The 27,872-nt window shown below is 46.5% G+C and overlaps 3 protein-coding genes across 3 annotated transcripts in view; all 3 read right to left on the bottom strand.

The window, feature by feature from the left end:
- Positions 1 to 291: 291 nt before the first annotated feature.
- Positions 292 to 11,915, bottom strand: trim33l (tripartite motif containing 33, like). The gene is made up of 14 exons (XM_073485697.1): positions 11,598 to 11,915; positions 11,460 to 11,520; positions 10,668 to 10,803; positions 10,138 to 10,264; positions 9,904 to 10,020; positions 9,200 to 9,314; positions 8,794 to 8,940; positions 8,219 to 8,330; positions 6,554 to 7,821; positions 5,116 to 5,297; positions 4,812 to 4,923; positions 3,798 to 3,854; positions 2,429 to 2,551; positions 292 to 1,833 (listed from the first exon to the last, which is right to left on the bottom strand). Exons 2-14 carry the CDS (start codon positions 11,502 to 11,504, stop codon positions 1,492 to 1,494), a joined length of 2,883 nt encoding a protein of 960 aa, XP_073341798.1. The 5' UTR covers positions 11,505 to 11,520; positions 11,598 to 11,915; the 3' UTR covers positions 292 to 1,491.
- A 1,246-nt stretch (positions 11,916 to 13,161) lies between these two features.
- Positions 13,162 to 18,088, bottom strand: s100v1 (S100 calcium binding protein V1). Its single transcript, XM_073485640.1, has 3 exons — positions 18,010 to 18,088; positions 14,270 to 14,398; positions 13,162 to 14,065 (listed from the first exon to the last, which is right to left on the bottom strand). The coding sequence occupies exons 1-3, from the start codon at positions 18,019 to 18,021 to the stop codon at positions 13,895 to 13,897; spliced, it is 312 nt and encodes a 103-aa protein (XP_073341741.1). The 5' UTR covers positions 18,022 to 18,088; the 3' UTR covers positions 13,162 to 13,894.
- Positions 18,089 to 18,691: 603 nt separating this feature from the next.
- dcst2 (DC-STAMP domain containing 2) overlaps positions 18,692 to 27,872 on the bottom strand; it is an 18,797-nt gene continuing 9,616 nt past the window's right edge. Inside the window, exons 13-17 of the mRNA XM_073485631.1 lie at positions 24,211 to 24,371; positions 24,000 to 24,124; positions 20,246 to 20,332; positions 19,902 to 20,054; positions 18,692 to 19,230 (exon numbers count right to left, since the gene is read on the bottom strand). Of these exons, the coding sequence (XP_073341732.1) occupies positions 19,217 to 19,230; positions 19,902 to 20,054; positions 20,246 to 20,332; positions 24,000 to 24,124; positions 24,211 to 24,371 (540 nt within the window). The 3' untranslated portion in view covers positions 18,692 to 19,216. The remainder of the gene's footprint in view (positions 19,231 to 19,901; positions 20,055 to 20,245; positions 20,333 to 23,999; positions 24,125 to 24,210; positions 24,372 to 27,872) is intronic.

The following is a 27,872-nucleotide window of genomic DNA, read 5'->3' on the forward strand; positions in this document are numbered from 1 at the left end:
AAAAAGAGACGATGAAGAGCAGAACATCTCTCTGCTGTCAGAGATAGGAAGCAGAGACAGATGCTCACCAAGTACAGGCTCAGTGACCACAAACTGACCATCCAAACAGGAAGACACAAACAATCACGGCAACCAAAAGACAACACAACATGTGTCCGGCTGAGACGACTCAGCGTCCTCCGACAGACCCAACATGGTCTTCATCAGTCAGAGATCGGGTCGGGTGGTACCGATCATTAGGGATCAGGGAGACTGAGACCTGGAACAGATTTACATTTACAGAGTCTGATAAACAAAGATTTATTATTTTATTGTATTAGAGATTAAACATGTTTCTACTGTCTAATCAATAACAACAAAATGAACATGATGGATTTATTTTACATTAATAATCTGAAATCAGTAAAGTAACTGAAGTCTTCAGATAAATGTAGTGGAGTAAAAATACCTTTACCTCAATCATCAAGTGAACAGAAGAATAAAGAAGTACCTCAAAACTGTACTCGAGTAAATGTACTTAGTTACTCCACCACTGGGAATAACAGACACCTCACCTGCAGTTACATCATGTCAAAAGTAACTAACAGTAACAGTAACTAACATCCTGCAGCTCGACAGGTGACAGTGACGTCACAGAGCTTATTGTGATCAAGTGAACGCTACAGTAATCAATGAAGGGACAGCTGATGTATTGATCCTGAGACAGCTGATGTGTTGATCCTGAGACAGCTGATGTGTTGATGCTGAGACAGCTGATGTGTTGATCCTGAGACAGCTGATGTGTTGATGCTGAGACAGCTGATGTGTTGATCCTGAGACAGCTGATGTGTTGATGCTGAGACAGCTGATGTGTTGATCCAGTTGAACTGGGTCATGAGTCACATGATGTTTGTCAGTTTGTTGTATTAAAGTCAAACCTTGTGTAGTTTTGTGTTAAAGCGCTCAGTGAACTACATCGTCTCATCAGCACCAGAACCAGCACCAACATGGAGCCAACTGGGCTCAGAACAGCTCGTAAACAAGATGAACACAATAAATCTGCTCATATTGACGACTGCAGTTCTGGTTCTGGTTCAGTTCTGTGAGCTGCTGATATACAGGAGCAGCTCTACAGTGTTTCAGTCAGGAGACGACGTCACTAACGAGGCCGTCGGCTGTGACGTCTTTATAATGACGTCACCGTCTGATGACGAGCTGACAAACATCACCTGTCTCTGCATCACTGCAGACAAACTGATCAATAAGGTCCAGGTGGGAACCGGAAGGGGCGGAGCTTCTCCACTTCCTCTGCTGTCTCTCTGTGCCTGTGTACTGGTCAGCGGCACCGAGCCTTCGGTGGTGATTGGCTATTACTTGTGTGGCGTGTAACCAATCAGGTGTGCTGTGGGCGGGACACACAGGTGACTACAGACAGAGGCAGAGAAGTAAAACTCTGATACAGATCGAATCAGAGACGATAATCTGTAAAACGAGCTCAGCTCAGTCACACGTTTAATCATCCACAGGTGGGAGGGCACGGAGGCTTTTGATTGGCTGTTGGGAGGTCACAGGTGGTCTCACTCTGAGCTGTTTGACCATGTGATCCTGGGGGAGGACGAGGTCTGTCCTTCGTTTCTGTCCTCTTTGGTCCGGATGCTTGAGATGCAGAAGCTCTCTCAGCCTGTTCCTCATCTCTGTCAGTTTGGACTCACTGGTGATCACGTCCTGGTCCTGTGACTTGACCTTCGACCCCCGTGTGTCAACTCCGTCACTGTCTCTGCTGCTCGCTGCCGTCAGGACCAGAAGATGAAGCTCTGGGCTCAAACTCTCCTGCAGCCTGGTTAAAACATCGCCCTGGAAACACACAGAGAAGCGATCAGTAACGAGCCGGTGCCGCTCGCTGGTGTTCTGATCCAGTTACTGCACCACACTGCTGATAGCAACTCAACACTTCCTGCATCCGCTTCAAATGAAAAGTCTTCTGTTCAAACGATCAGAAGTGCGTTGACGTCGCTGCTGTCACCTCTCCTCCAGTCTCACTCAGCTGAAGTCTGATTTTATTCATTATTTCATGTTAAACTTCACAAGAAGAAAAGTTCAGTTGAGTTTAAAATAATAAATCAGTTTGTGTCACCGCTCTCAGTCGAGTCAGAGCCTCCGACGTCTTCTTCTTTATGATGGACAACACGTTCAGGCCGGAGCCAGAAGACCGGCACATATAATGTCAAAGAATTCAGATCAACTGATCGATTATTGACCTGAGAAAATACGTAAATACATTATAGAGACCGTTCACAGCCTCGTGTCAATCCTTTTATCTTTATGCTCGTTTTATGGTTCAGAGGTCGATGATGTAACTCATCAGTGGTGATAACGAGTTTTTATCTGACTTCAGTGATTCACTTCTGTCTTCTGTTGGAGTTTAAACTGAAACATCATGTTTCTGTACCTTCATGTCTTTAAAGAGCCTCCAGATGTCAGAGACAAACTCTGCAGCCGTTTGATACGAAGGAGAGCGATGAAGAGTCAGACGCTCCGAGATCAACTCCAGATCGGACCGGACAGAACCAGACTGCAATAAAAACACATCATCATCATCATCATCATCATCACTGTTGAGACTGCAGCAGGTTGTTAGAGCTCCACCTGCTGGATAAACAGCAGTGGAGGAAACGCTTGAAGAAGTTCTGACATCAGTGTGACAAACCGTCACAAGTTAAAGTCCGGTCCTGCTGGAGCAGCTCAGTGTTCCACCGGTCTGAAGCTAAAGTCCACACTAACTGTCATGTTTGGTTTCACCAGAGACGTGACGAACATCTGAACGTCCAAACCAGCAGAAACGATGTTTTCAGTCTGTTCACTGTGGTTCATCAACAAACAACAAAACGTGATGTGCATCATGATGAGGTGAGAACTGTCCTCCAACCTTCAGCTAACGTAACAACAGTGACACCGAGTGGTGAAACAGTCAACTACAACACACAGTGACACGATGATGCTCCACCTGCGACCTGTTAGAAATGAACCAGCTGTTAATCATAAAGTATCATATCTGCCTGCCAACACCATCACATCAGTGTCTCATGTCACACAAACATTCTACACAGTTGTTTTTCCAGGTGAGCGTCACGTCAGCTGCTGCTTTGGACGACTGTGCACCTGCTCTTAAAACATGAGCAGATCAACTCCGTCCTGAGGTGGAAACTATGTTTAAACCAGGCTGAGTCTGAACTGACACAGAGCTGCGTTACTTCAGTGTAACGTGTCCCTGCAGGCTGCCGTCCTCTTCTGTCTCACGTCAGGACATCTGGAGGGTCTGAATCATCAGGTAGAAACCGTGAACTCACTCCAGCTGTCGTGTTGCGTCTTATAACTTCATGGTTTTAATGTTGAGACTTTTTTTAAATGTATTTATTTTCCCGTCTCGTTACTTTTATTGCCTGTTTTTATCTTTTATTATTTAACTCTTCATTTTATTGCAGCTGTTGTGCATCAGTCTGTAAACATCACTCTGGTTTGAGAGGAGACCTGTAGGTACAGTTGATTTATTGATGGATGGAGATAAATGTAGTGGAGTACAAGTACAATATTTCCTCTCTGAGATGTAGCTGGAGAAGAAAACCTGGAGTAACTGTACTCAGTTACACTTCGTGATTACATGAAGACGTTCAGCCTGTGATACTCTGATACTCTAACTGACCTGTTTAGTTACTCTGAAGCAGAAGTAATCTCCGTCATTCAGTTACACCAGCTCAACAGTTGAAGTTTTGTGTGCGTGTTGTGTTGAAGTTGTGTTGAAGTTGTGATGTCACACTGACCTCAGACAGTTGACTGCAGCCGTCCACCTTCACACACAGCAGCAGACTCTCACACTTCTGTAACACACACACACACAGTTTCCACCTGATGCTGAGAGAAAACTCACATTCAAAAGAACAACAACACGTCACGAGTACAACAGCGATCCTCCAGATCCACCGCTCAGCACCGGCAGCTCTGCTGAGCCTCCCCTCCACTCCACCGGGCCCGTCTGGTACCTGCTGTGTGCGCTGCCGTTTGGTTCCGTCCTCCACGTGACTTCATGTCCCACCGGGATCGTTTCAGAAGCGTCGTGCCTGCCTGATGTTTGAGACTCGCTCACATTGTGTTCGTCTATCATTTCTTTAGACTTCGTGCTTCTACTGTGAAAAACTTTACTCTGATCCACGAGTAACTAAGTACGATGAGGCTGTGTGCTGATCGTATAGGCTTCATGTTATCTGGGGGAGTATTGATCGTATAGGCTCCACTGCTCAACAGATATCTTCTGTCTAATCATGTATTTGTTTTCCATTCCTTCTCTGAACTGGGCCCACTGCTCTGTCTCCACCTGACTGCCCTGGTCAGACTGATGGCCGCGGTAAGAAAAGGCTGACAGGGCGGCAACAAATGACATCAGAGGAGATGAGTGTCAGTGTTTATTGTGCTGCTGTCTTGAACACAATAAACTCTATTGCAACAGACTCTGAACATCTCCGGTGATTTTCTCTGACTCAAGCAGACACTGAAGAAGTTGTTCTGTGAAGCTGACATTGTGAAAGACGCGTCTGTAAAACAGTGGATTCATGTTTCTGAGCGTCACACAGAGCGACTCTGTCAGAATTTGATCCATTCAGTCGGAACACATTTGGAAAAATGGCACAATTAAATAATTTCATTCTTATTCAATTAAGCAGAAGGCTAAACAGGAAGTTAGCAGCTCAGCCAGAGGGAGTCTCTCTCTGGTGTGTGTGTGTGTGTGTGTGTCTGTGTGTGTGTGTGTGTGTGTGTGTGTGTGTGTGTGTGTCTCTGACCCTCTGGTCCAGCAGGCTGAGACCGGGACCCGGAGGTCTTTGTGGTGTGTCAGAGCTGTAGGGGTCAGAGGGGTCAGACAGGTCCTGACACAGGGAACAGATCCACACCGACCTGTAAGACACAGACGAGGGTGAAAGACACAGTCAGGACTCATTTTCACTAAAAGCTTGAAAAGATCAGATTCAGCAGCAGAATTTCTCTGCTGGTCGGTCCAGTTCCCTGCAGGTGAGTCGAGACGTTTGATGGATATTATCTGTTGTTTCTGTGACAATGAGGTGATAAAAGCAGTTTACTGGTTGTTACCGGATGTCAGGTCCAACAGGAGGAACGTGGCAGCCTCGGTGGTATCCTCGACCGCAGGCTGAACACATTATTGATCCGTACGATGATCCGCAGGCGGAGCAGCTCACTATCTGCAGAGTCACAGGAGACTCTGGTGACGACGGCAGCTCGGTGACATCATCTGTGACGTCATCAACACGGGACTGTAACAGAGCAGAGAGGAACATCTGGATGAGCCCAGACCGGACAGTAACGGCCATGTGGCACAAAATAATTTATAATAACATCATTAACATAACTGGTGGAAACATTATGGAACACAGTTAAAAATATATATATTAGTGCTGAAACACAAAATGACACTAATATCCATGAATCTATTGCCCCAGTGCATGCTGGGAGGCTTGGCTGCACTCTTCATCAACTGCAGTCACATGGTCAGAACTCAACCAGTCAGACGAGACTGGTCGTGGTTTCAACTCTCTGCCTTGTAGGTGAAACGGTCTTTTCCTCACTGTGCTGTGATTGGATGGTTCTCAACACAAGCGAGAGAGATACAAAAGCAGGACTATCCAATCACAGCGCAGTGGAGCGAGACCAGCTGAACCTATCAAGGGAAAAAGAAAAACACTTTTGTTTCAAAATAAGAGCGCAGAGATGTAAAAGGTGCAATTGTGCCACCTTGAATTCATTCTCCAAACAAAAAGGAGGCAGCATATCACCAGAGCTACTGCTAACTGCCGCTAACTCTATACATCCATGGCTGTAGCTACTGTTAGCCTGTTAGCTCAGTTAGCTGTGCAGCTAGCCGGACTACCGGGGGAGTGTTGTTCTATATACCACTAGCACAGGAGCTTTGGGTCGCTGGAAGAAAGAGGTTTTCAGGCCCGGGGCTAGCTGGTTAGCATGCTAACTTTATTTCATTCAGGAACACTCTCATCATTGATTAAAACCATTTATTGCAACAAATGGCACAGCGAGGCTTGGCGCTGAAGGCTCCGCTCCAAAAGCTCCCTGGATTTGACGAGCAGCATGCGAAGTCACTCCAGGGAGCGCAGTGAATAACCCGCAGGAGCAGATCCAAGCTACGAGATCAACTGGAAGCCATTTTAGACTCCGCCGGCAGCAGAGCTGTGGGTGCAGCAGTGTTGAAGGAGAGATCAGTGTATGACAGCTTAGATTTAAATAGACCGCCTTATTCGAAAGAATGGATATGATTGGTCTGTGGCTGATGCTGATCCGATCAGCTGGCTGTCAGCTGACTACAGCTGGGGCTTATGACTTCCGTGTCCTGCATGAATTTGCGCTAGGCTTCATGTCTTTGACATCGTGTCAAATCTGTAATTTTCTGTTGATAATCTTTGTTAAATTTGGATGTTTTTACATATTTCACCTTTAACCTGAGACTGACAAGTTAAACTTGAACAGTAAACATCAGTGTTCACAGGTGAGCTCCTACCTGACTGTCCTCTCTCATCTCCTCCAGGTGGAGCTCATCTTCCTCACCACCGGGGACGAGGCTGCCGGGCCGGGGCGGAGACACAGGCAGGCTGACCAGAGACGCTCTGGGCTGTGATTGGCTCAGACTGCCGTGTGTGTGTCCAATCACAGAGCTCGGTTCTTCTCTGTCTGATAGTTCAGCTGGTTTCGCTGCAGGTTCGGTCTCTTCACACATCGTGGACGTCGGCTCGTTCTCCGCTGGCTGCCGCGCTGTCACCTGCTGAACGCTGAGATCACAGGCAGAGTCCGCCACTGCCCTCACCACCGGACTCTGAGAGGAGGAGCCAAGAGTGACATCAGAGGTGAGACACTGCAGGAGGGACAGAGGGCCGCTGGGTGTCTCAATCTGATCCTTCAGAGGCTGGAGGTCGCTGTCGGTCGCAGTCTGACCGAGCGGCGTGGGATCAGAGGCGGTCTGACATGTAGTGAGATGGTTCTCTGGAACAGCTGAGGGGATGTCAGGGTGGGGGAGGGGCCTGTAGGTGGAGGTGGGCAGAGTAACAGCTGAGGAATAGGACAGAGGAAGACACAACTGACGGGATGAGGATAAGTCGTTGGTGGTCCTAGTTTGGGGGAGGGGCTTAGAGGATGATGCAGAGTAGGTGGAGGTGGGAGGAGTGATGTTGGAGGCGGCAGCGGCTGCAGGAAGTAACTGACGACTGCCATTTTTTTTCTGCTGAGCGGTGTAGGATGGAGCCTTACTGAGCATCATGGGTAACACCTGGTGCACCTGCTGACTGTTGGGGAGCAGGACGGGGGGGTGTGTCTGTTGGGGAGCAGCGGGTTGGTTCAGGACCAGCGGGCGTTTGAGGAATTCAAGGATTGTGATGTTGGAAGGTTGAGGAGGTAAACAGAAGGTGACAGGCTGCAGGTTCCTGGACGGACAGACAGACTGAACAGGGTTCTTTGGCTGCACCTGTGTCTGGTCGGATCCAGGGAGAGAAACCGTCACCACAGGTGAGGAGGACAGGTGTTGGACAGCTGGAGTGGAGGTGGCTGCAGTGGGTGTGGTCAGGGGAGCGCCGGATTGGTTGATGTTTAAGATGGAGGGAGGAAGACACAACGGACTGGATGAAGAAGAGTTCAGTGGACCAGGTGGACCAGGTGGACCAGGTGAGTCGATGTTAATAGTAGAGCTGGTTTGGGGGCGGAGTCCACAGGAGGCAGCGGCGGCAGAAGTGGTGTCTCTGTCAACAGAGAAAGGGACCCAAGACACATCGAGTTCACCTGGAAACAGAAACATGGAGTCAGCAGCAGGTAGAACACCTGAGTGTGACTTCTTTATGTCAGCCAATCAGAAACTGAGAAAATATGTGATGTCATCAGGCTCAGCTCATGTGAAGTTAAACCACTCAGCATCTACCTGTCACCCTGCGTCAGCACTGAGACGTTTCACATGTTAGTGTTTGATCAATCCTTTTATTTAATGAGGAAAATAAATGATGACATCATCATCACTGTGACATCACAGGCCGCCGGTTCAATAGCTCTGCTTTAAAGCTTCCACTGTTTCCATGGTAACCGACATCCAAATCCATTTAGCCTTTAGACTAAACTTCAGTAGGAGAGGACTGACGTAGGACCGGCACAGAGACAGTTACACACTGATGACATGTCGACTCACCAAACTTCAGAACGATCTGCAGGAAACTGTTGTCAGTGACGATGTTCAGCTGAGGCATCAACAAAGGAGGAGACAAGTTCTGATCCGCCAGATTCTTCAGCTCAGACTCGATCTGCAGACAGAAACACACGACCACGTCAGACTGATCTGTTCTGTCACTGTTTTGTGACCTTTGTCTCCTCGTCTCCTTTGTCCTTCTGCTGCTGCCTTGTTTTGTTACGATGCGTCAGGCAGCTGGTTCTGGTCCCGATCAGCTCTCCTTCATTTTGTTAATCTGACTGACTCGTTTTCATCATTTCTTTCTGTTTGTACTTCGTATTGTGTGACGTCATAATGACATCACTGACCTGGTGCTCCAGTAGATCTCTGCTCTGTCACCACATTCAGACTTCTGGTGTTGAAGAAAATCAGTAAAATAAAACAATCTAAGGGTCCAACATGGCTGCCTGCAGGACGAGGTGCTGAACACCGTCACAGAAGACAGAGCCGGTCTGTAGCACGACGGCGACACACTGAGGTCCGTTTAAAGTGTTTCCTGTGTGTTGAAGACAAGCGGACGTGTGTGTGTGACATACCTGAGCCTTGTACCTGAGCAGAGCCAACAGGTCGTTGGTGTTTCTGGATTTTTCTGCCGTTTCAGTCACCCACTCTTGATTCTGCTGCAGCTTCTTCAGCCTCTGGATCTTCCTCTGAATCTTCTCAGCCTCCTTTGTGCACACCGTCTGCTCACAGACACACAATCAACCAGACTGACACAGGACGGGTCGACACACTGCTGGATCTGAGACCGAGTGAACCAACACCACTCAAGATGTTCAGTCAGCCAATCACATGAAACCGCTTTATTAGTTTCATCAGAAGAAGAAGAAAACACCTGACGACACAGAGCTGTGTGTGTGTGTGTGTGTGTGTGTGTGTGTGTGTGTGTGTGTGTGTGTGTGTGTGTGTGTGTGTGTGTGTGTGTGTGTGTGTGTGTGTCACCTTGGCCGTGTCCATCAGGACGTCCATCCTCCTCTTCAGCTGTTCACATATTATGCTGTAAGAATTCTGCAAGTCTGACTTCAGTTTAGACTCGACGTCAGTGATGTCCTGCAGCCTGAAACACAGCATGTAATCTGTGAAGTAACTAGTAACTAAAAGTATCAAATAAATGTTGTGTTTCCCTCTGAAATGTTGAAGTATGGCATAAAATGGAAATAACCGACTAGGAGCATGTACAAAAAATGTAGTTAAGTACAGTACTTGAGTAAATGTACATTACATTATATTCAATGTTGTAAGAATTGTCCAACAGTCAGTTAAAAGTAAAAGTAAAAGTTAAGATGTGGTGTTAATATGTTACTTTGGTAAAATCACCCGTATGACTAGTACTCGAGTAAAAGCCTAAAGTATCTGATATCAGATGTAATTAAGAATCAAGAGTACCAGTAAAACTGATACAGATCAAATGATTGTTGGCTTTGATATTCAATTCAATTTGTCAACAATCACAATCATTGTTTTTTATCTGATTGATGACAAAATCAGTTCATTTAAAAATGTAATCTGTAAAGTAACTAGTTAACTAAAGTAATCAAATCAATGTAGTGGAGTAAAAAGTACAATCGTTGTCATTTCTCAAGTAAAGTACAAGTACCTCAAACAGCTTCGAACGCGATGACATCAGCGTGTTGGTCCAGACTCACCTGGTCTCCATGTCCTGCAGACTCTGCCTCGCTGTGTCTCTCTTCATTCTGATTGGCTGAACCTGGACCTCCAGCTGCTTCTTCATGCTGTCCAACGCTTCTCTAACAAACTGATACCTGAGAGGAAGAGGAGGCAGGACACAGGTGAGACCACCAGACAGGTGACTTTACACAGAAGACGACCAGAGAAGTGAATATCACCGCTACTCAGGATGGAGGTCAGAGCCTGTGTACCTGTGGTTCATGTGACCCATGAGCTGACAGTCTCTACAGGTGAGCTGGTTACAGGTGAAGCAGAAGAGTTTGAGCGGCTCAGCCGGGTGGAGTCTGCAGAACTTGATGGGTGGAGTCGAGACGCTTCCTGAAGACAGGAAACAGACAGACATGTGGTCACACTGTTCGCACCTGGTGTCAACGTGCATCCTGACGGTGTCTGTGTGGTAGCTGGGGAACTTCTCTCTGTGGAAATCTGCCTCAAACGTCAGTGGAGACACCAGATAAAGGAACTAGCTGGTGGTGAGGAGCTGTTCACTATTTAAAAAGGAAGTATTGGAGACTGGGCCCTCAGTGGATTCAGAATATAAGTTGCTCAAGCTCATCATGAGCTAAGACTCAGACTGACTATAATAAAAACATCCTGCACGTCAAACATCAACAGACGGTCTCATGAGTATTTCACTGTGAGCTCTTCAGAAGAGTCTAAACATTATAAACATGAACAATCAAAGTCACTCAGTGATGAGATCAATAGATTAATATCTGACCGGCTGCCGGCTGGTTGAGGATCTTGTGTGATCGGGTGACGCTCACTCTGCGATGGGCCGACACACACGCGTCACACAGAGCTTCATTACAGTCCACGCACCAACATCTGGCCGAGGAGTCGTCACAGCTGCTGCACTGAAGGGGGGGGGGGGGGGGGGGGGGTTAACAACGGTCCACAGACGAGAGACGCACTTTACTGAAGCTAAGGAACTTTCATTTAGTGGATTCTGGCGCCCCCTGTGGACAGAAGCGGTATGACTCCATCAGGGTGGAGTGTATCGCCTCTCGTGGGACTTGGTGTTGATGATGTTGTGCATGCTGGTTGAAGCCTCGTCTGAACTGTTGGATCAGGTTGGTTTAAGTTTCTGTCAATGGTTCTGTTTCTGCAGAAAGAGTCAGTGATCCGTCTGCTTGCTCTGAGGATCCAAGCAGACAGCAGCTCAGCTGACTTTCATCCTAACCCGACTTTTACAGCTAAAAGCATCACGAGTTCCTTCAGGTTCAGAGTGAAAACCTGGGATGTTTCTTCCGTCCCTCCAACCAACAGACGAAAACCTCAAGATGTTTCAGTTACATGTGTAGTTTGTAAAAAGTTGGATCAGTGGTGTCTCTAACGTCAGATCAGATAAACACAGTGTGCTGCAGGGCTCCACACTAACAGCATGACATCACTTCAGTCTGGCTCACAGAATAGTTATTAAACATGTGGATGTTCAGGTTCTCCTCGGTTATGACCTGGTCCTGGAGCCCCAGACGTCCTCTGAGGGTCCCTGAACCACAGCTGGTGTTACCTGCTGACTGAAGCTCCCGTCTCCTCGGCCTGCCGCTGTCTCCATGCTGAAGAGAGAAGTCCTGGAAGACAGAGACAGAACTTTTTATTCATGTCAAACACAAACAGCAGCACCGGTACATTGCATCTATAAAGTAACCTCGTGTGTCTCAGCTCAGTGACCAGCTTCCCTCCGCTGACTGGCTGCTTTTCCACCGAGCCACTCAGAAGAGATGACGCACACTCAGGAGACACCGATGACTCATGATGAAGTAGATGATACAGCTCGATCAGGGAGAAACAACGTAACAGTACAACTGGATGCACAGCGTCAGTTAATCTTAGTGATGAGCAGAGACCAGATGTGTAGCAGACGGTTGAAGGCCGTCCTGTCACAGACCTGTTCGTGAGCACATCTGACTTCCAGCTGCTTCCAGCTGCTGAGTTTGCAGCAGCCAGGAGTGACAAACACTCACAGACCGAGAGGTCACTGCCTTCATCCCTACATTATCATATATATACACACACCACACAACACACAACACACACAACACACAACACACACAACACACACAACAAACAACACACACACACACACAACACACAACACACATATACATGTACATACATATGTATATATGTATATGTGTGTTCTGTGTTGTGTGTTGTGTGTTGTGTGTTGTGTTGTGTGTTGTGTGTTGTGTGTTGTGTGTGTTGTGTGTTGTGTTGTGTGTTGTGTGTTGTGTGTGTGGTGTGTTGTGTGTTGTGTGTTGTGTGTTTGGACTGTTAGCTTCAGGCTAATGGAGCTGTGATGGTTTAACTCACCGGGTCCTCAGCTGCGCTGCTTCACACTGATCAAACAGGATGGAAATACCCGCCAACGCGTCCTAATACTACTAATACTACTAATACTACTAATACTACTAATACTGCTAATACTACTAATACTACTAATACTACTAATACTACTAATACTGCTAATACTACTAATACTACTTCTTCTTCTTCTTCTGTTTCTTCTTCTTCTTCTTCTTCTTCTTCTTCTTCTTCTTCTTCTTCTCTGGTTTTCTGGCGGCTCGCTAACCCTTTGAGCTGAACTGCGCCCCCTGCTGTGCGTCAGTGTAACTACATGTCACTGCTGCCAGCTGAGCTCTACACTCCCGCACTTTCAGGGCCGCAGTTTAACACGCTGTTATAGTTTTAAAGGTTTATTCCACCCAAATAACACTTGATGATTCATTAGTTATACTTTTACAGGTAATACTAAGGAACAATACAAAAGAAGACATGTGAACAGAAGTTATAACTCCAGTCTGAGTCCATCAGGCCTCAACGACTCTGACAGTTTTTTGACTTTTCCTGACTTTCCAATCCTCAGACTTCAGATTGTGAAGGAGGCTTTATGTGCATCGATCACCTGAAACTAACAGGTGTCGTTTATTCAGCTCAGAACGAGTCCTTCATGTCTACAGAGGGCAGAGACGTGCACGAGCTGAAAGAAAAACATTAATCATTTACTTTTATTACTTTTTATAGAGTTATAGAGAGTAGAGAGTCATGTCTGCATTACATTATTATTATCATGCACTGTTCGGGTGTGTTGTATCTGCAAACACAAGCATCCTGTAACCTCTTTAAGAAAAGTGCTGCATATATAAAGATTATTACTACGATCAATAATAATATTGTGATTCTAAACAAATAATTCACTGAACACACTGTGATTGGTTCGTTATATCAAAAGTGGCAACAACATTTATTCACACAGAACATAAATATTGAACTGCATCATCAGAGACACGACAGTTACATTGAATCAGATGTTAGTATCAAAACATCACAGTTTTATCAATGACATGAATAAAAGTCTATGAAGATTGAAGAGACTAAACTGAATCAGTTCAAAAAGGTATTTTATCATGTTTTCTTTAAAGCATGCAGTTTAATATTCAACTCATAATGGACGCCGGCGTGTGGAGGACCAAAGATGAAGAATTAGAAAATGAATAAGTGAACAATAACAAAGTCATTAAATAAAACAGAGAATCATACTTAATGTTTCACACGACAAAATGTATTTCTGACTTCTCCGTGTTTGTTATGAACTCATTCTTGACTTATTTCTCAGTTTTTGGAGAAAACATATTTTCCTGTATTTTTTATTTTCACATTATTGTTGTTGACATTTTTCTCAGTGAATTAAATGATTCAGTTATTATCTTATTTTCTGATGAGTCATCGTTTGTCCTCCCACAGGCGTCAGGTTGTAGCTCGGCTGTAGCACCAACACACAATCTTTGAATATGGTCAGTGAGACTCTTCTTCTGTTGTTTCTGTGCGTCTTCCTGTCTGACTCTTGTCCTGCAGCGCCCCCTGTGGGCAGCACAGAGACAGACAGGCTCAGGTGTGTTGGTGATGCAGGTGGTCTCAGGTGTGGTCTCAGGTGTGCTGCAGCTCTCACTGCAGGAGGCAGCCACACTTGATGTTCTTCTCTTTGTGTGTGGCTCCGAACAGCTGGATGGCCTGTTTGTTGATCAGAGCCCAGAAGTTCTCGAAGGAGATGTTCTGACCGCTCTGAACGCCCATCTGCTCCAGAACCTGAGCCAGACCTTCTTCATTCTCCACAGTCTGCAAACAGGAAACAGGAAGTGAGCACGGCTGCATGGAAACAGTTCAAACACGCTGATGTCGGCCGTGTGGTGTTTGGAGCTGCTCCGTAAACTTCAGCTCTGATCCTGATGATCAGAGTGAACCGAGGCCCTGAGGACTCGTCACCAGAGAGAGAGAAGTGTGTTGTGATTGGAGGACGAGTTGTGATGTCATGGCCCCTACCTTGGAGAATGAAGGCAGCTGATTGGAGATCATGGTCTGGAACTGGGTGGTGTTCATGGTCGGTCCGTCATCGGCAGCTTTATGAAACTCTGTGACCAACGTGTTGAGGGCCAGCTCTAAATCTGAGTACTGAGACAGCAGCAGAACACAGACCGTCATTATGATCAGTGATCAGTGATCAGTGATCAGTGATCAATAACCAGGAACCAAACAGCTCTGATGGCTTTCTTTAAGGATCACATTATCAATTTTCCAGCCAAACATTCACATTATTGACTTCTATGAAACTTTAATAGACTTAAAAGTTGCTGCAGAGAAAATCCATCAGTCAGTGTTCGATCACTTTTATCTATTAGCTTTATGAATGAATATATGAATATATATATATGTGTATATATATATATATACACACACACACACACACACACACACACACACATATATATATACACACACACACACACACACACACACACACACATATATATGTATACAGATGAACGTATGCGACTGTTTCCTCCGCTGGATGTTTGTTTCCAGCTTCCACAGTTTGGGAGCAGAAACTCTCCACAGCTGGAATCTCAGGAATTTCTACAATCTGAGCAGAAAGTATTTTTACACCCAGAAACTCAAAACTCAGTCAGCAAGAAGATGCTGACAGAGCTGAGGACACAGAGGAGACGTCTCACTCTGCAGCTTCTTACAGGAACGATCAACAGATCAGAGTCTGTTTCAGGCGGACACCAACCTGCCTCATGTGACTGAGATTTACTACAAGTCCCAGAATGCTCCTCCACAAATATATATTCTATTGTTTAATTACAATGACTGATGCATTCATGTGTTCATCACTAATGTTACTTTTTATTAATTAAATAATAATTAATTGTATTAGCTTCATGTCCTGCTGGGTGGTTTGTGAATTTGACCAAAGGATCGATACAAAAATACACATGATTTATTTTTGTATTCCAGTTTGTTCTTTCAGTCTGAATCTGACAGTAGAAGAATAAAGTATAAAGTGCAGTACTTGAGTAAAAGTACTCTCCACGAGCTGTCACTGTGTCTCTTATTGATTTAAGGCGGGACACTAACGAACAGACGTGACTCATTATTTCAACACAGGATCTCTGCAGTGACTCATTCGGTCTGTCGGCCAATCAGAATCAGTTTGATTTGAAACATCCACTGTTCATATTTCATGATTGAGTGAAGTGATTGTGTGTTCAAACACAGTTAATCATTTACATTTACAGACTCAACTGTGCACTGAGAACAGCTGCAGGTGTCAGGTTTACAAGCTGCTTTAGCATTAAAGCTAACATTATTTAAAGTCGTCGCTGTTTACTTTGCTGGTCTGGAAGCTGATTTATAAATATAAATTAAAATACAACTTTTCACAGCAGTTTCATAGTGTTAGCGGTGTGATTAGCAATTTTGTGTAATGTGCACTGTGGATAAAGTGTTAGCAATGTCTTTAGAGAGTTAGCAGGGTGTTTAGCATGTTAGCGGTGTGATTGGCTCTTTATGTAAAGTGTTAGCAGTGTGTCTGTAGTGTTAGTGGTGTGACTAGCATTGTGTGTTAAATGTTGGCAAGCGCTGGATAAATTGTTAGCATCTTGTGTAGCCTGCAGTGTGATTAGCACTGTGTACAATGTGTTAGCTTCTTGGATGTATTGTTAGCGGTGTAGCCTCTTTACAGCCCCAGCAGTGTTATTAGCACTATGATTAATATGTTAGCATTGAGGATTAAGTGTGAGCAGATTGTTTAGCATGTTAGCGCTGTGGTTTGCTCTGGGCTGTAATGTGTTAGCAGTTGTGTTGCTGAGGTATATTTAGCAGGTTAACAGCCTTTGTTTTACAGTCAACGTAGTTCTGTGATGTTTTGTCTGTCGTCTGCGGGACGTCCACAGTGTTTCCTGTCTGTCTGTCGAGGATCTCTCCTGTTTCTCTTCTCAGCGTCTCTGTTTTCCCTGTTAAAGTGTTTCTGCAGAGTTTTCCTCGATCTGAACTGAGGCTCGGAGGGCGAGGACGAGGACGCGGACGGAGGACGGAGGACGAGGACATGGACGGAGGACGGAGGACGAGGACGAGGACGACGTGCTGCGACGCTGTGATTTGTGATTCTGGGCTGAATGAATCAAACGGACCTGACCGAACCAGGCGGTCAGTGTTGACTCTGTAGGAGCTCAGCAGCTTTAAATCAAACGGCCTCCGCTCACAACTGTTGAAGTTTGAGGGTTGACAAAAATCTGGGAGTTTCTCTTTAAATACTGAAATGATGACAACATCAGTGGCCCCTGGAGTGTGAGGGGCCCCGAGCAGCTGTGAGCCTCGGGCTGGGGAACGGTTCAACAGCTGAATGAGATCAGACCGAGCTGCTCTCTGAGGAGCCGCTGCTGTTGTGAAACAGGGCGGCGGCTGCAGAGCTGCTCGGCCAAGATTCAACGGAAATGTGCTGATATCAAACCAGCTGCTGAGTCCAGAGGACAGAAACACACGACTGAAGCTCAGACGCATCAGACGCTCGTCCAGACGTCTTCACAGCCGTCACAGAGACAGAAACACCGAGTGTTGGACTCTGAGGGCTGTGAGACACATCGGGTCAGAACACACTGGATGTGAGATGGCGGCTCTGCTCTTCATGTGTCAGTCTAAGTGCGTCTGAAGGAACCAATCACTTCTATTGATGAACAGATGAGTCTTTGTGTGAGCAGCCAATAAGCAGCTTCATCTGCTTTCATAGAAAAGGAAATGATGATAAAATGATGAACTGGTGAAACTAAAGAAGAGAAAGTTCTTCATGGTCGTCAGTCGTCAGCGTGGGCGTGGCTGAACGTCAAACAGACACCGATTGGCTCGGAAAAGGAGTTCAAAGAAAATATAGTTTGGTCACAAATAACAAACAATTTATTATATAAACTTATGTTTGTGTGTTTGATCACATTTCAAAATAAGAGCGCACAGAGTCGTGAAGGAGAAGAAAAACGCCTCATGTTCATGTTACTGACACACCTGCAGGAGTGGAATGTAACTAAGTACATGTGAGTACTCATTGAGTGTACTTGTACTTATTTCCACATCACACTACGTTATACGTTATTTCTGTGTACAACTACACAGATTCAGATTACTGACACAAAATATAAACCAGCAGCAGTGAGACGAGCTTCAGCTTCACCAGCTGAGACCTTAAAGACACCAACAGCCCAGAAACACACAAACAGCTGCTGAAGGGCTTTTTCATTTGGATGCAAACACTTGTAATGGAGTATTTTCTTTCTTTCTCAGATTTCAGAACGTGAGGGTTGATTCTTCTTTTACTGAAGAATATATACATATATACATATATTATATATATGTATGTATATTCCTAATACATCATTTAAAAAGGCAACAGTACTTTTAGTTTCCTCCTGTTGGTTTGAGTCTGTAGCTTGTAATCACTGAGCCGAGTGACTGAGTGTTCGTCTGTCCTGCAGAGCCTCGGTGTGTTTGAACGCACCGTGCTGTCGGCGGTGTGAATTTAAATAAAAACGTTAAAACTCTTGTTCACCTGCTGCGGGACCGGAAGTGATGACGTGTAATAACGCGTTTCATCATCAGTCTGAACTCTCAGAAACTTTTTGATTTGAATCTGAATCTGGATCAAAATGTCTCATCAGAACCACCCCGCCCTCACCTGATCAGCCCGATCGATACCTGATCGATCCGCCCGCACTGAGCCCCGCGTCTCTTACCTTGGTCGCCATCTGAGCAGCTCTGGTCGCCAAAAGCACCGAAAACACCGAAAACAGCCCGAAACAGCGAGAGACAGCGAGGGACTGACGGAGGGCTGCACACACACACACACACACACACACTCACACTCACTCACACACACACTCACTGTTTCCTGCTGAGAGTCCTCCCACTGTACACACACGCACTCACACACACGCACACACACACACACTCTCTCTCTCACTCACACACACGCACACACACACACACCTCTCTGCTTCTGTTTGTCTTCTAACTTTCAGTAAAGTTTCTTTGTGTCTCGCGCTGTTATCAGATCAGCCACACCCGAACACACACACACACACACACACACACACACACACACACACACACACACACACACACGCACACACACACACACACACACACACACACACACACACGCACAGGTGTGTTACTGGACAACACCTGAGGGCTCGGGAGCAGTTGGATCAAACAGAGACAGGAGAGATCAGTCAGAATACCTGCAGGGTGGAAAGTAACTAAGTATTTGTACTCAAGCAGCCGACAGTACAGATGTTGCAGTACTTGTACTTCACACTTGTACTTTTTACTCCATTACATTTATTGGATCACTTTAGTTACAGATTACTTTCTGCATCAGAACCTCAGCAGAACATCTGAAACTGGTTTGTTGGTTGACACAAAAACTACAGAACACATTTCCACCAAACTCAGGTGGAGGATGAGTCTGGACCTCATTCACTTCTGGTGCTGGTCCAGATGAAGAACATGTTTGCTGGTTTCTCAGGTCCAGATCTGCTGAGCTGAAGGTTTCATGTTTTCAAACGCAGTGTCGGCCTCCACCGGTCGCAGCCGGACAGCTGAAGAGGACCGAGGTTCTGCTGAAGCTCCAGAAGAAGCTGCTGAGTGTGGGTCAGAACTTTGAACTGTAAAAGAACCAGATCTGATCTTTTTTCATGCTTTAATAACTTTAATCACACAGCGAAACCTCTAAACCAGAACACACTTCTATATCAGGGTCCTGGGCACTGGGTCCTGGAGAGTCCTGGAGGGTCCTGGAGGGTCCTGGAGGTCTTGGGGACAGTCAGGTGTGTGTGATGACAGTTTGGAGGGTCTCGTCCTGGAGGCTGCAGGTTTCCGGTGAGGTGAAGGAGTCGAAGGAGGCGTCGCTGTCGTCTGAGCCGGGTCGGTCCTGGTAGGTCACGTCTGCTTCACTGAAAGCAGCCAGTGTGGGAAAACAGATGTTCGGCATGTTAACCGGCTCAGAGACAGCGGGTCAAACAGACCCATCAGTCAGTGAGTGTTCATGTAACCAGCACAACACGACGCTTCATCAGATCAGAGGAATAAACAATATTGTTTTTTTTTTTTTAAATTATTTTTTTGGCCTTTTCATGGCTTTATTGACAGAACAGCTGAAGATAGACAGGAATCAGGATGAGAGAGAGAGGGGGAGTGACATGCAGCAAGGAGCCCCAGGCCGGGACTCGAACCCAGGGCTGCTGCAGCGAGGGCAAAGCCTCTGTACATGGGACGCCTGCTCTACCAACTGAGCTAAACAGCGCCCCGCAATATTCTGTTTTATTCGTCTGTGAACGACGTTTCTGCTCATATTCACCACGAGAACCACAGAACAGGTCCACATGAGGACGTCCTGACCGAGGAGACGCCGTGATGAGTGATGTCATGAGGAGTGACGTAGTGATGTCATGATGTGTTGAAATGTACTCGGAAAGAAATCCAACTGATCGACTAATCAAATCAGATTATTATCATAACCTGACTATTCCCAGTTATCAGATTATTGTGGTCATGGAAACGTGTTCAGGTGCTCAGGTGCTCAGGTGTTCAGGTGATCATGTGATCATGTGCTCAGGTGTCCCACCTGCTGTCACTCTCTCCTCCATCGTGTCCTTGTGTTCTCCTGACGTCACAGTCTGAGCTCGTCCTCTTCGGTCTCGTCGCTCTGCGGTCGGTGATGTGAGTCGAGTTCTGAGCTGCAGACGATGAGCTGTGCTGTTCGTCGTCGCTGGAGTCGCTGAGAGAAACGAGCAGAGCAGGAAGTGAACAAGTTTCAAGTCAAACTCAGAAATGGTTGACAGATCACAGAGCTGACCGACCTGCGGCGACGTGTGAGAAGTTCAGCAGAACTCACCTCCACTGATGATCAGAATCATTGCTTTACCACATTAAAGTGTAACTGGGATCTGATCGGCTCCCAACACTCACCGCTCCTCCTCGCCGTCTTCCTGCCAGGTCGGAGGTCGAGCACAGACGACACACGTGTTTCCCAAACTGTGTGCCGACAGCACAGGCCTGCAAAAACAAGACAGCAGCAGCTCGTTAAAACAGACGAGACAGAGACACGAGAGCTGGAACGACTCTGACAGGAAGTGGAATATTAACTGCAGGAGGTCAGAGCAGCTTCGTCTCTGCTGATCTGTAACAACTGAGCTTCTTACTGTCGTCACTGCGTCACATTAAAGAGTCACCACCAGAACCAGTACAAGGTCCAACTCTTTTAAAAAGTCCTTCTTGTCTTGTTTCTGATCGTTTTGTGGGAAAAAACATGATTTGTAACAAACTGGATAATTAACTTCATGTCAGAGTTTACATTGTTATAAAAACTATTGTTCACTGTCAGAAACTCATCAGCGCTCGAGTCAAACATGAAGCTGAACATTTATTAACAGCAGAGAAGAGACGTCACCTTCAGCCTCTGACAGGAAGTTAAAGGAACAGTTCTCCCTCACGCTGATGAAAGTCAGGTGAAGTGACATTTTTCACCCTTTGTAGCAGAAATCTTCACTGTAGCTGCTCAGCTCAGAGTGTCAGCGTGCGTCTCTCTGAAGTTGGTGCACAATTTAAATTTTCAGGTTTTCTGCAGACTGAGATCACAGCAGACGAGCTGCATGGAGACTACGAGACTTCACCTGACTTTATATCATCAGGAGGAGATGATGACTGAGCCTGACTTTATATCATCAGGAGGAGATGATGGCTGAGCCTGACTTTATATCATCAGGAGGAGATGATGGCTGAGCCTGACTTTATATCATCAGGAGGAGATGATGGCTGAGCCTGACTTTATATCATCAGGAGGAGACGATGACTGAGCCTGACTTTATATCATCAGGAGGAGATGATGGCTGAGCCTGACTTTATATCATCAGGAGGAGATGATGGCTGAGCCTGACTTTATATCATCAGGAGGAGATGATGACTGAGCCTGACTTTATATCATCAGGAGGAGATGATGGCTGAGCCTGACTTTATATCATCAGGAGGAGACGATGACTGAGCCTGACTTTATATCATCAGGAGGAGACGATGGCTGAGCCTGACTTTATATCATCAGGAGGAGATGATGACTGAGCCTGACTTTATATCATCAGGAGGAGACGATGGCTGAGCCTGACTTTAAATCATCAGGAGGAGATGATGGCTGAGCCTGACTTTATATCATCAGGAGGAGATGATGACTGAGCCTGACTTTATATCATCAGGAGGAGATGATGGCTGAGCCTGACTTTATATCATCAGGAGGAGATGATGGCTGAGCCTGACTTTATATCATCAGGAGATGAGTCCTGTTCACACAGAACCGAGCAGCTCCGGCGTAAAAGACGAACCAGTGTGGAAAACACACAGCAAGCCGGCGCCGCGGCTCCAAAAGAGGCGTGACGGTACGCGTCATGGTGATGACGTGTTTGTTTCTACGTGTTTCCCGGTGTCCTCCTGTTAATCTAAACATGTACCTGCTGACTGTTTATCATCATATGATGCAGTTATAATGTGTTGTGATGAGATCCTGACCCACCAAACACCCTGGAAAGTGACAAAGTTACGTTTTTCTCTAAATTACATAATTACATAATCGCCATCAGTAAACTGGACGCTGTCTGACTCTGTCACTCGCGGGGAGGGAGGCTGTTTTCTGGGGGAAAGTTCACTGAAGTCTCGGTGGAGGGCTGACGTCGCGTTGATTTTTTTCACCGCGACACACAGTTGGTGAGTTAAAGTTTTTTGCCGGGGACAGACACTTCTCCACATATAACTGCAGTATTTTTTTCCTCATATAAGTTGGCAAAGACACGACCGGTTACTACGTTACTGTTGTTTGGTCCTGTAACGTTGCTTTGTGGGACATTTCTCTATATTTTGTTGAGTGATGGACCTGTTTAGTTATCAGACAGTGAACACCATCAGACCGACACGCCCTCGCTCCGCGCCACCGGCTTATCTGTTCACACTGGTTCGGTTCGCCAATACTACGCCTCTGACACTACCTCTGACTCTACCTCTGACACTACCTCTGACACTACCTCTGACACTACCTCTGACACTACCTCTGATACTACCTCTGATACTACCTGACACTACCTCTGACACTACCTCTGACACTACCTCTGATACTACCTCTGATACTACCTCTGACTCTACCTCTGACACTACCTCTGATACTACCTCTGATACTACCTCTGACTCTACCTCTGACACTACCTCTGATACTACCTCTGACTCTACCTCTGACACTACCTCTGACTCTACCTCTGACACTACCTCTGACACTACCTCTGACACTACCTCTGACACTACCTCTGATACTACCTCTGATACTACCTCTGACTCTACCTCTGACACTACCTCTGATACCTCCAGAGGTAGTATCAGAGGCGGAGGGAAGTTTCACCCCTCGCCACATCTGAGACTTTCACACAGAGGCGGATGCGGAGAATTGGCGCAGGATCCCCGCATGCAAACGGCAGTGTGAATGGGGCTACTGAGTTTATATTTTTGGGTGAACTGCTCCTTTAACTTCATCTCTGACCTCTTGAGTAAACGTCCAGCTGTGCAGTAAGTGGCGGCTGAACGGTTAAATGGCCTCAGGTCTGTGTTTAGTTACAGTTACAGTCTGTTATCTGTCCGACTTCAGCTGAGTCAACAACAGTTAGAGCTGTAGGACACTCCCTCAGTACACACACACACACACACACACACACACACACACACACACACACACACACAGTAACAATAGGTTAATTCTCCTCACTGACTCTGCTGGTTAAATAAAGATCCTCTCTGGAAATCTCCAATTCAGGGCGACACCACAGAGTGAAGATCAACACATGGTGGTTTTTCTGTCATGCATATTTTACAACAACAGCTCCACTTCATCCTGGAGGCTGGAGGATCTCTGATAAAGAAAATAAACCAACATGTCTGACGCTGTCAGAGTTTCTTTTGGTACCAATCAGCTGATCTTCTTCATCGCTAAGATAGCTGCAGGCTAAAGCTAAGCTAACTTTGTCCAATTTGAGGGGTTGTGTGTTTTTTTCTTTTGTTTAATAAAAGTTTGATTCTGTTTTACTCCGGAGAGTTTCCTCTGTCCTGTCCTGTTTCCTCCATCCTGTCCTGTTTCCTCCGTCCTGTCCTGTTTCCTCCGTCCTGTCATGTTTCCTCCATCCTGTCATGTTTCCTCCGTCCTGTCCTGTTTCCTCCATCCTGTCCTGTTTCCTCCGTCCTGTCCTGTTTCCTCCGTCCTGTCATGTTTCCTCCATCCTGTCATGTTTCCTCCGTCCTGTCCTGTTTCCTCCATCCTGTCCTGTTTCCTCCGTCCTGTCATGTTTCCTCCGTCCTGTCCTGTTTCCTCCGTCCTGTCATGTTTCCTCCGTCCTGTCCTGTTTCCTCCATCCTGTCCTGTTTCCTCAGTCCTGTCCTATTTCCTCTGTCCTGTCCTGTTTCCTCAGTCCTGTCCTATTTCCTCCGTCCTGTCTTGTTTCCTCCGTCCTGTCCTGTTTCCTCCGTCCTGTCATGTTTCCTCCGTCCTGTCCTGTTTCCTCAGTCCTGTCCTATTTCCTCCGTCCTGTCCTGTTTCCTGCATCCTGTCCTGTTTCCTCCATCCTGTCCTGTTTCCTCCGTCCTGTCCTGTTTTACATGGTTAATCTCGTGTCAGAAGGGACTCGGGACTAGCAGCTCGTACCTGAACACTGTGGGACGTCACAGACGACCACGTTGTCCTCCCCCTGTCTCACCACCTCACCACAGGACAGACAGCTGACTGACGACAGACCGAGCAGGTGAGACAGGTGAGCTCCTCCAGGTAACCTGAGACACACAGACAGGGTTCATTTAAAAAGATCCAGACTTAATTCAGACTTCAGGATCATGAAACACGTTTCACATGTTTGTACCTCAGCAGGAGAGTCTGAAGACCAGTCTCTCCTCCTCCTCCTCCTCCTCCTCCTCCTCCTCCTCCTCCTCCTCCTCCTCTCCTGGCTGCAGACCACCTCAGGGCTCTCCCCACCGTCCTCCTCTGATCCAGGATCTGCTGCCGGAGGAACCGGATCCTCTCCTGATGAACACACAGACAACAGCAGGAACCTCGTCAGGTTCATGTTTCACTTTCTTTCTTCCTCACACATTCAGTCAGTTTTAATCGTCTCATCTTACTGAACAGCGACTGCTGCTGCCGAGGAGCCTCTGAGCAACACACTGATGTTACACATGACAAAGGTTAGAGGGGGATTAAACAGCAGGATGAGGAACAGAGTGTGTTTGTGAGTGTGAAGCCGGCTGTAGAAAGAGACGTGTTGGAGCAGCAGAGCTCCTGAAACCTGAACACTGAGCAGCCGTTTGGCCTCCAGCAGTTTCAGCTGAAGCGTCTTCGTCTCAGAGACAGAAACTGTGACGAACACAAGAAACCTGCCTCCAGAGGAACTAAAGGAACCGAGCTGAACGCTGACTGATCTGTTTCCAATGTGACAATCTGGATCCTTCAGAACTCTTCAGATATTTAACTCTCACCTCATTAAAGAACACACAGTAACACATAAGCTGTGTCCACATTCAGGGGCTGCATCCTTCGAAGGACGCGTCAACCGTTGTTAAATGGGACGGTCTAGCCTTCGGAGCATTTCCTGTTTGCGTCACCAGGTGTTCCCGCCCCTTACCCTTACGTCAGAATGGATTTTATGGTTTTCTGAACGTCTAACATGTTGAAAGTGAAGGCTTTTAAGGCTTTACTTTCAACAGCACAATGCTAATTTATGCCGTATGCTAATGCATTACCAGCGCCACGTGTTTTAACTGAAAGTTAAAATTTGGAGGTTTTAAGGTCCGCTGAAGTTTAACATATCTGGTGTTGGATGTTCAAATGAGTAAAAACCGAGTATAAACCCAATACTTACCTTTAAATATCAAGGCTGCGCCACTTGATGTCGCCATTTTCTTTCTTTCTTTCTTCTTTTTCGGGACTGAGCAGCGGCGCGCAAAGGATCTTGGGATATGTGAGGCCGTGAAGGATCGTAGCGGTGCGTCCTCCAACAAGAGGGAAGAGAAGGCTGCATGTGAAGGAGCCTTCGTATTGGGACGGCCTTCACGCAGCGTTGTGATGCAATTGGCCTTCAAATGCTCCTTCGAAGGCTGCAGCCCCTGAATTTGGACACAGCTATAGCCTCAGTTAGCTTAGCATTATCACATATTTCCCTCTCAACCCAACAGTCACACTCCAGTAAAGTAAAGATATGGTGTTAAAACTTTACTTTTTAAAAAGTGAACAGTCTCCTATATGAATAGTACTCGAGTAAAAGTCTCAAAGTATTTGATGTTAAATGTATTTAAGTATCAATGTGATACTGAAAATGTGCTGCTTTGGCTCTGATGCAGCATGTAATCTGTAAAGTAACTAGTAACTAAAGTGATCAAATAAATGTAGTGGAGTGGAAGAATAAAGTAGCAGATAATGGAGATACTCAAATAAAGTACAAGGACCTAAAAACTGTACTTAGTTGCAACATAGTTACCTCCCATAACTGGTAAATTATTTTAAAATTATTTCAAAAATGGGATAAAATTACTATTTTTTTCTATTACTTGTACTTTTGATACTTTAGTACATTTAATATCAGATACTTTTACGCGAGTACTTTTCGTATCTGTGACTTTAACTTTGACCAAAGTAATATTTGAACAACAAATCTTTACTTCTACTTCAAGTACGACTTTGTAGAAGAAGAATAAGGGAAATGTAAACTCAAGTAAAGTATCCCAACATTGTAAACCTACTTAAGTACAGTATTTGAGTAAATGTACTCTTACATTCGGGGTGCTGTTTAGCTCAGTTGGTAGAGCGGGCGTCCCATGTGCAGAGGCCTTGCCCTCGCTGCAGCAGCCCTGGGTTCGAGTCCCGGCCTGGGGCTCTTTGCTGCATGTCACTCCCCCCCTCTCTCTCACCCTGATTCCTGTCTGTCTTCAGCTGCTCTATCAATAAAGCCATGAAAAGGCCAAAAAAATAATTTAAAAAAAAAAAAAATGTACTCTTACATTCTGTCATTGCATACCCAATACTCGAATACTTACTGCAGAAATACAACAAAGATTTATTTGTGAGCTCTGCTAGCTTGTGATGCTACACTGCTACACTGACTTCCTGTTTGATTTGTCCTGATTGGACGGAGCGACAGACGTCTCCTAGCAACAGATTTACTCATTAAAGTCTTCACTATCTGAGACGAGTTTTACTGTTTGAAACTGAGGAGGACTTCCTGTTCCTATTCATGAACGGTTCAGAGAGGCGAGTGTTTGTCGTCTGTTCTGGGGGTTCTGGGTGTTCTGTGTGTTCTGGGTGTTCTGGGTGTTCTGGGTGTTCTGGGTGTTCTGGGGGTTCTGTGTGTTCTGGGTGTTCTGGGGGTTCTGGGTGTTCTGGATGTTCTGGGGGTTCTGTGTGTTCTGGGGGTTCTGTGTGTTCTGGGTGTTCTGGGGGTTCTGGGTGTTCTGGATGTTCTGGGGGTTCTGTGTGTTCTGGGTGTTCTGGGGGTTCTGGGTGTTCTGGATGTTCTGGGTGTTCTGGGGGTTCTGGGTGTTCTGGGGGTTCTGGGTGTTCTGGGGGTTCTGGGTGTTCTGGGTGTTCTGGGGGTTCTGTGTGTTCTGGGGGTTCTGTGTGTTCTGGGTGTTCTGGGGGTTCTGGGTGTTCTGGGTGTTCTGTGTGTTCTGGGTGTTCTGGCTGTTCTGGGTGTTCTGGGTGTTCTGGGTGTTCTGTGTGCAGGTTCAGACGTGTCGAGTGTTTCTCGTCTCTCTGCAGATTCTTCAGATGCCTCTCTGCTCGCTGACCTCTCACCCACAACAGCTGCTCCTCTGATAACAGACTGCAGCTCCTCACCTGTCTGTCTGTAAAACACACCTTGACAGTGAGAGCAGAAGTGGGCGGGGCTTACAGGAGGAAAACCTGCCCTCGGGCTTCTTCTTCTCCTCTTTCTGCTACATGTCACCTGATCAGTTTACATCACCTGAACTCTCCAGGAAACTGAGAACATTCCAGAAAGATTCCAAAATAAAAGCTGAGCAGACGTCCAGGAAGTGTCTCTGATTGTCTCTCAGCTCGCTGCTGATTGTGAGCAGGAAGCTGTCAGAGCTGCTGACACAGGACAGCTGACACAGGACAGGACAGCTGACACAGGACAGGACAGCTGACGCAGGACAGGACAGCTGACACAGGACAGGACAGCTGACGCAGGACAGGACAGCTGACACAGGACAGCTGACGCAGGACAGGACAGCTGACACAGGACAGGACAGCTGACATAGGACAGGACAGACGACGCAGGACAGGACAGCTGACACAGGACAGGACAGCTGACGCAGGACAGGACAGCTGACGCAGGACAGCTGACGCAGGACAGGACAGCTGACACAGGACAGGACAGCTGACGCAGGACAGCTGACGCAGGACAGGACAGCTGACGCAGGACAGGACAGACGACACAGGACAGGACAGCTGACGCAGGACAGGACACCTGACACAGGACAGGACAGCTGACACAGGACAGGACAGCTGATGCAGGACAGGACAGACGAC

The sequence above is a fragment of the Pagrus major genome, chromosome 17 (genome assembly GCF_040436345.1).
Source record: "Pagrus major chromosome 17, Pma_NU_1.0".
NCBI classification, from domain to species: domain Eukaryota; kingdom Metazoa; phylum Chordata; class Actinopteri; order Spariformes; family Sparidae; genus Pagrus; species Pagrus major.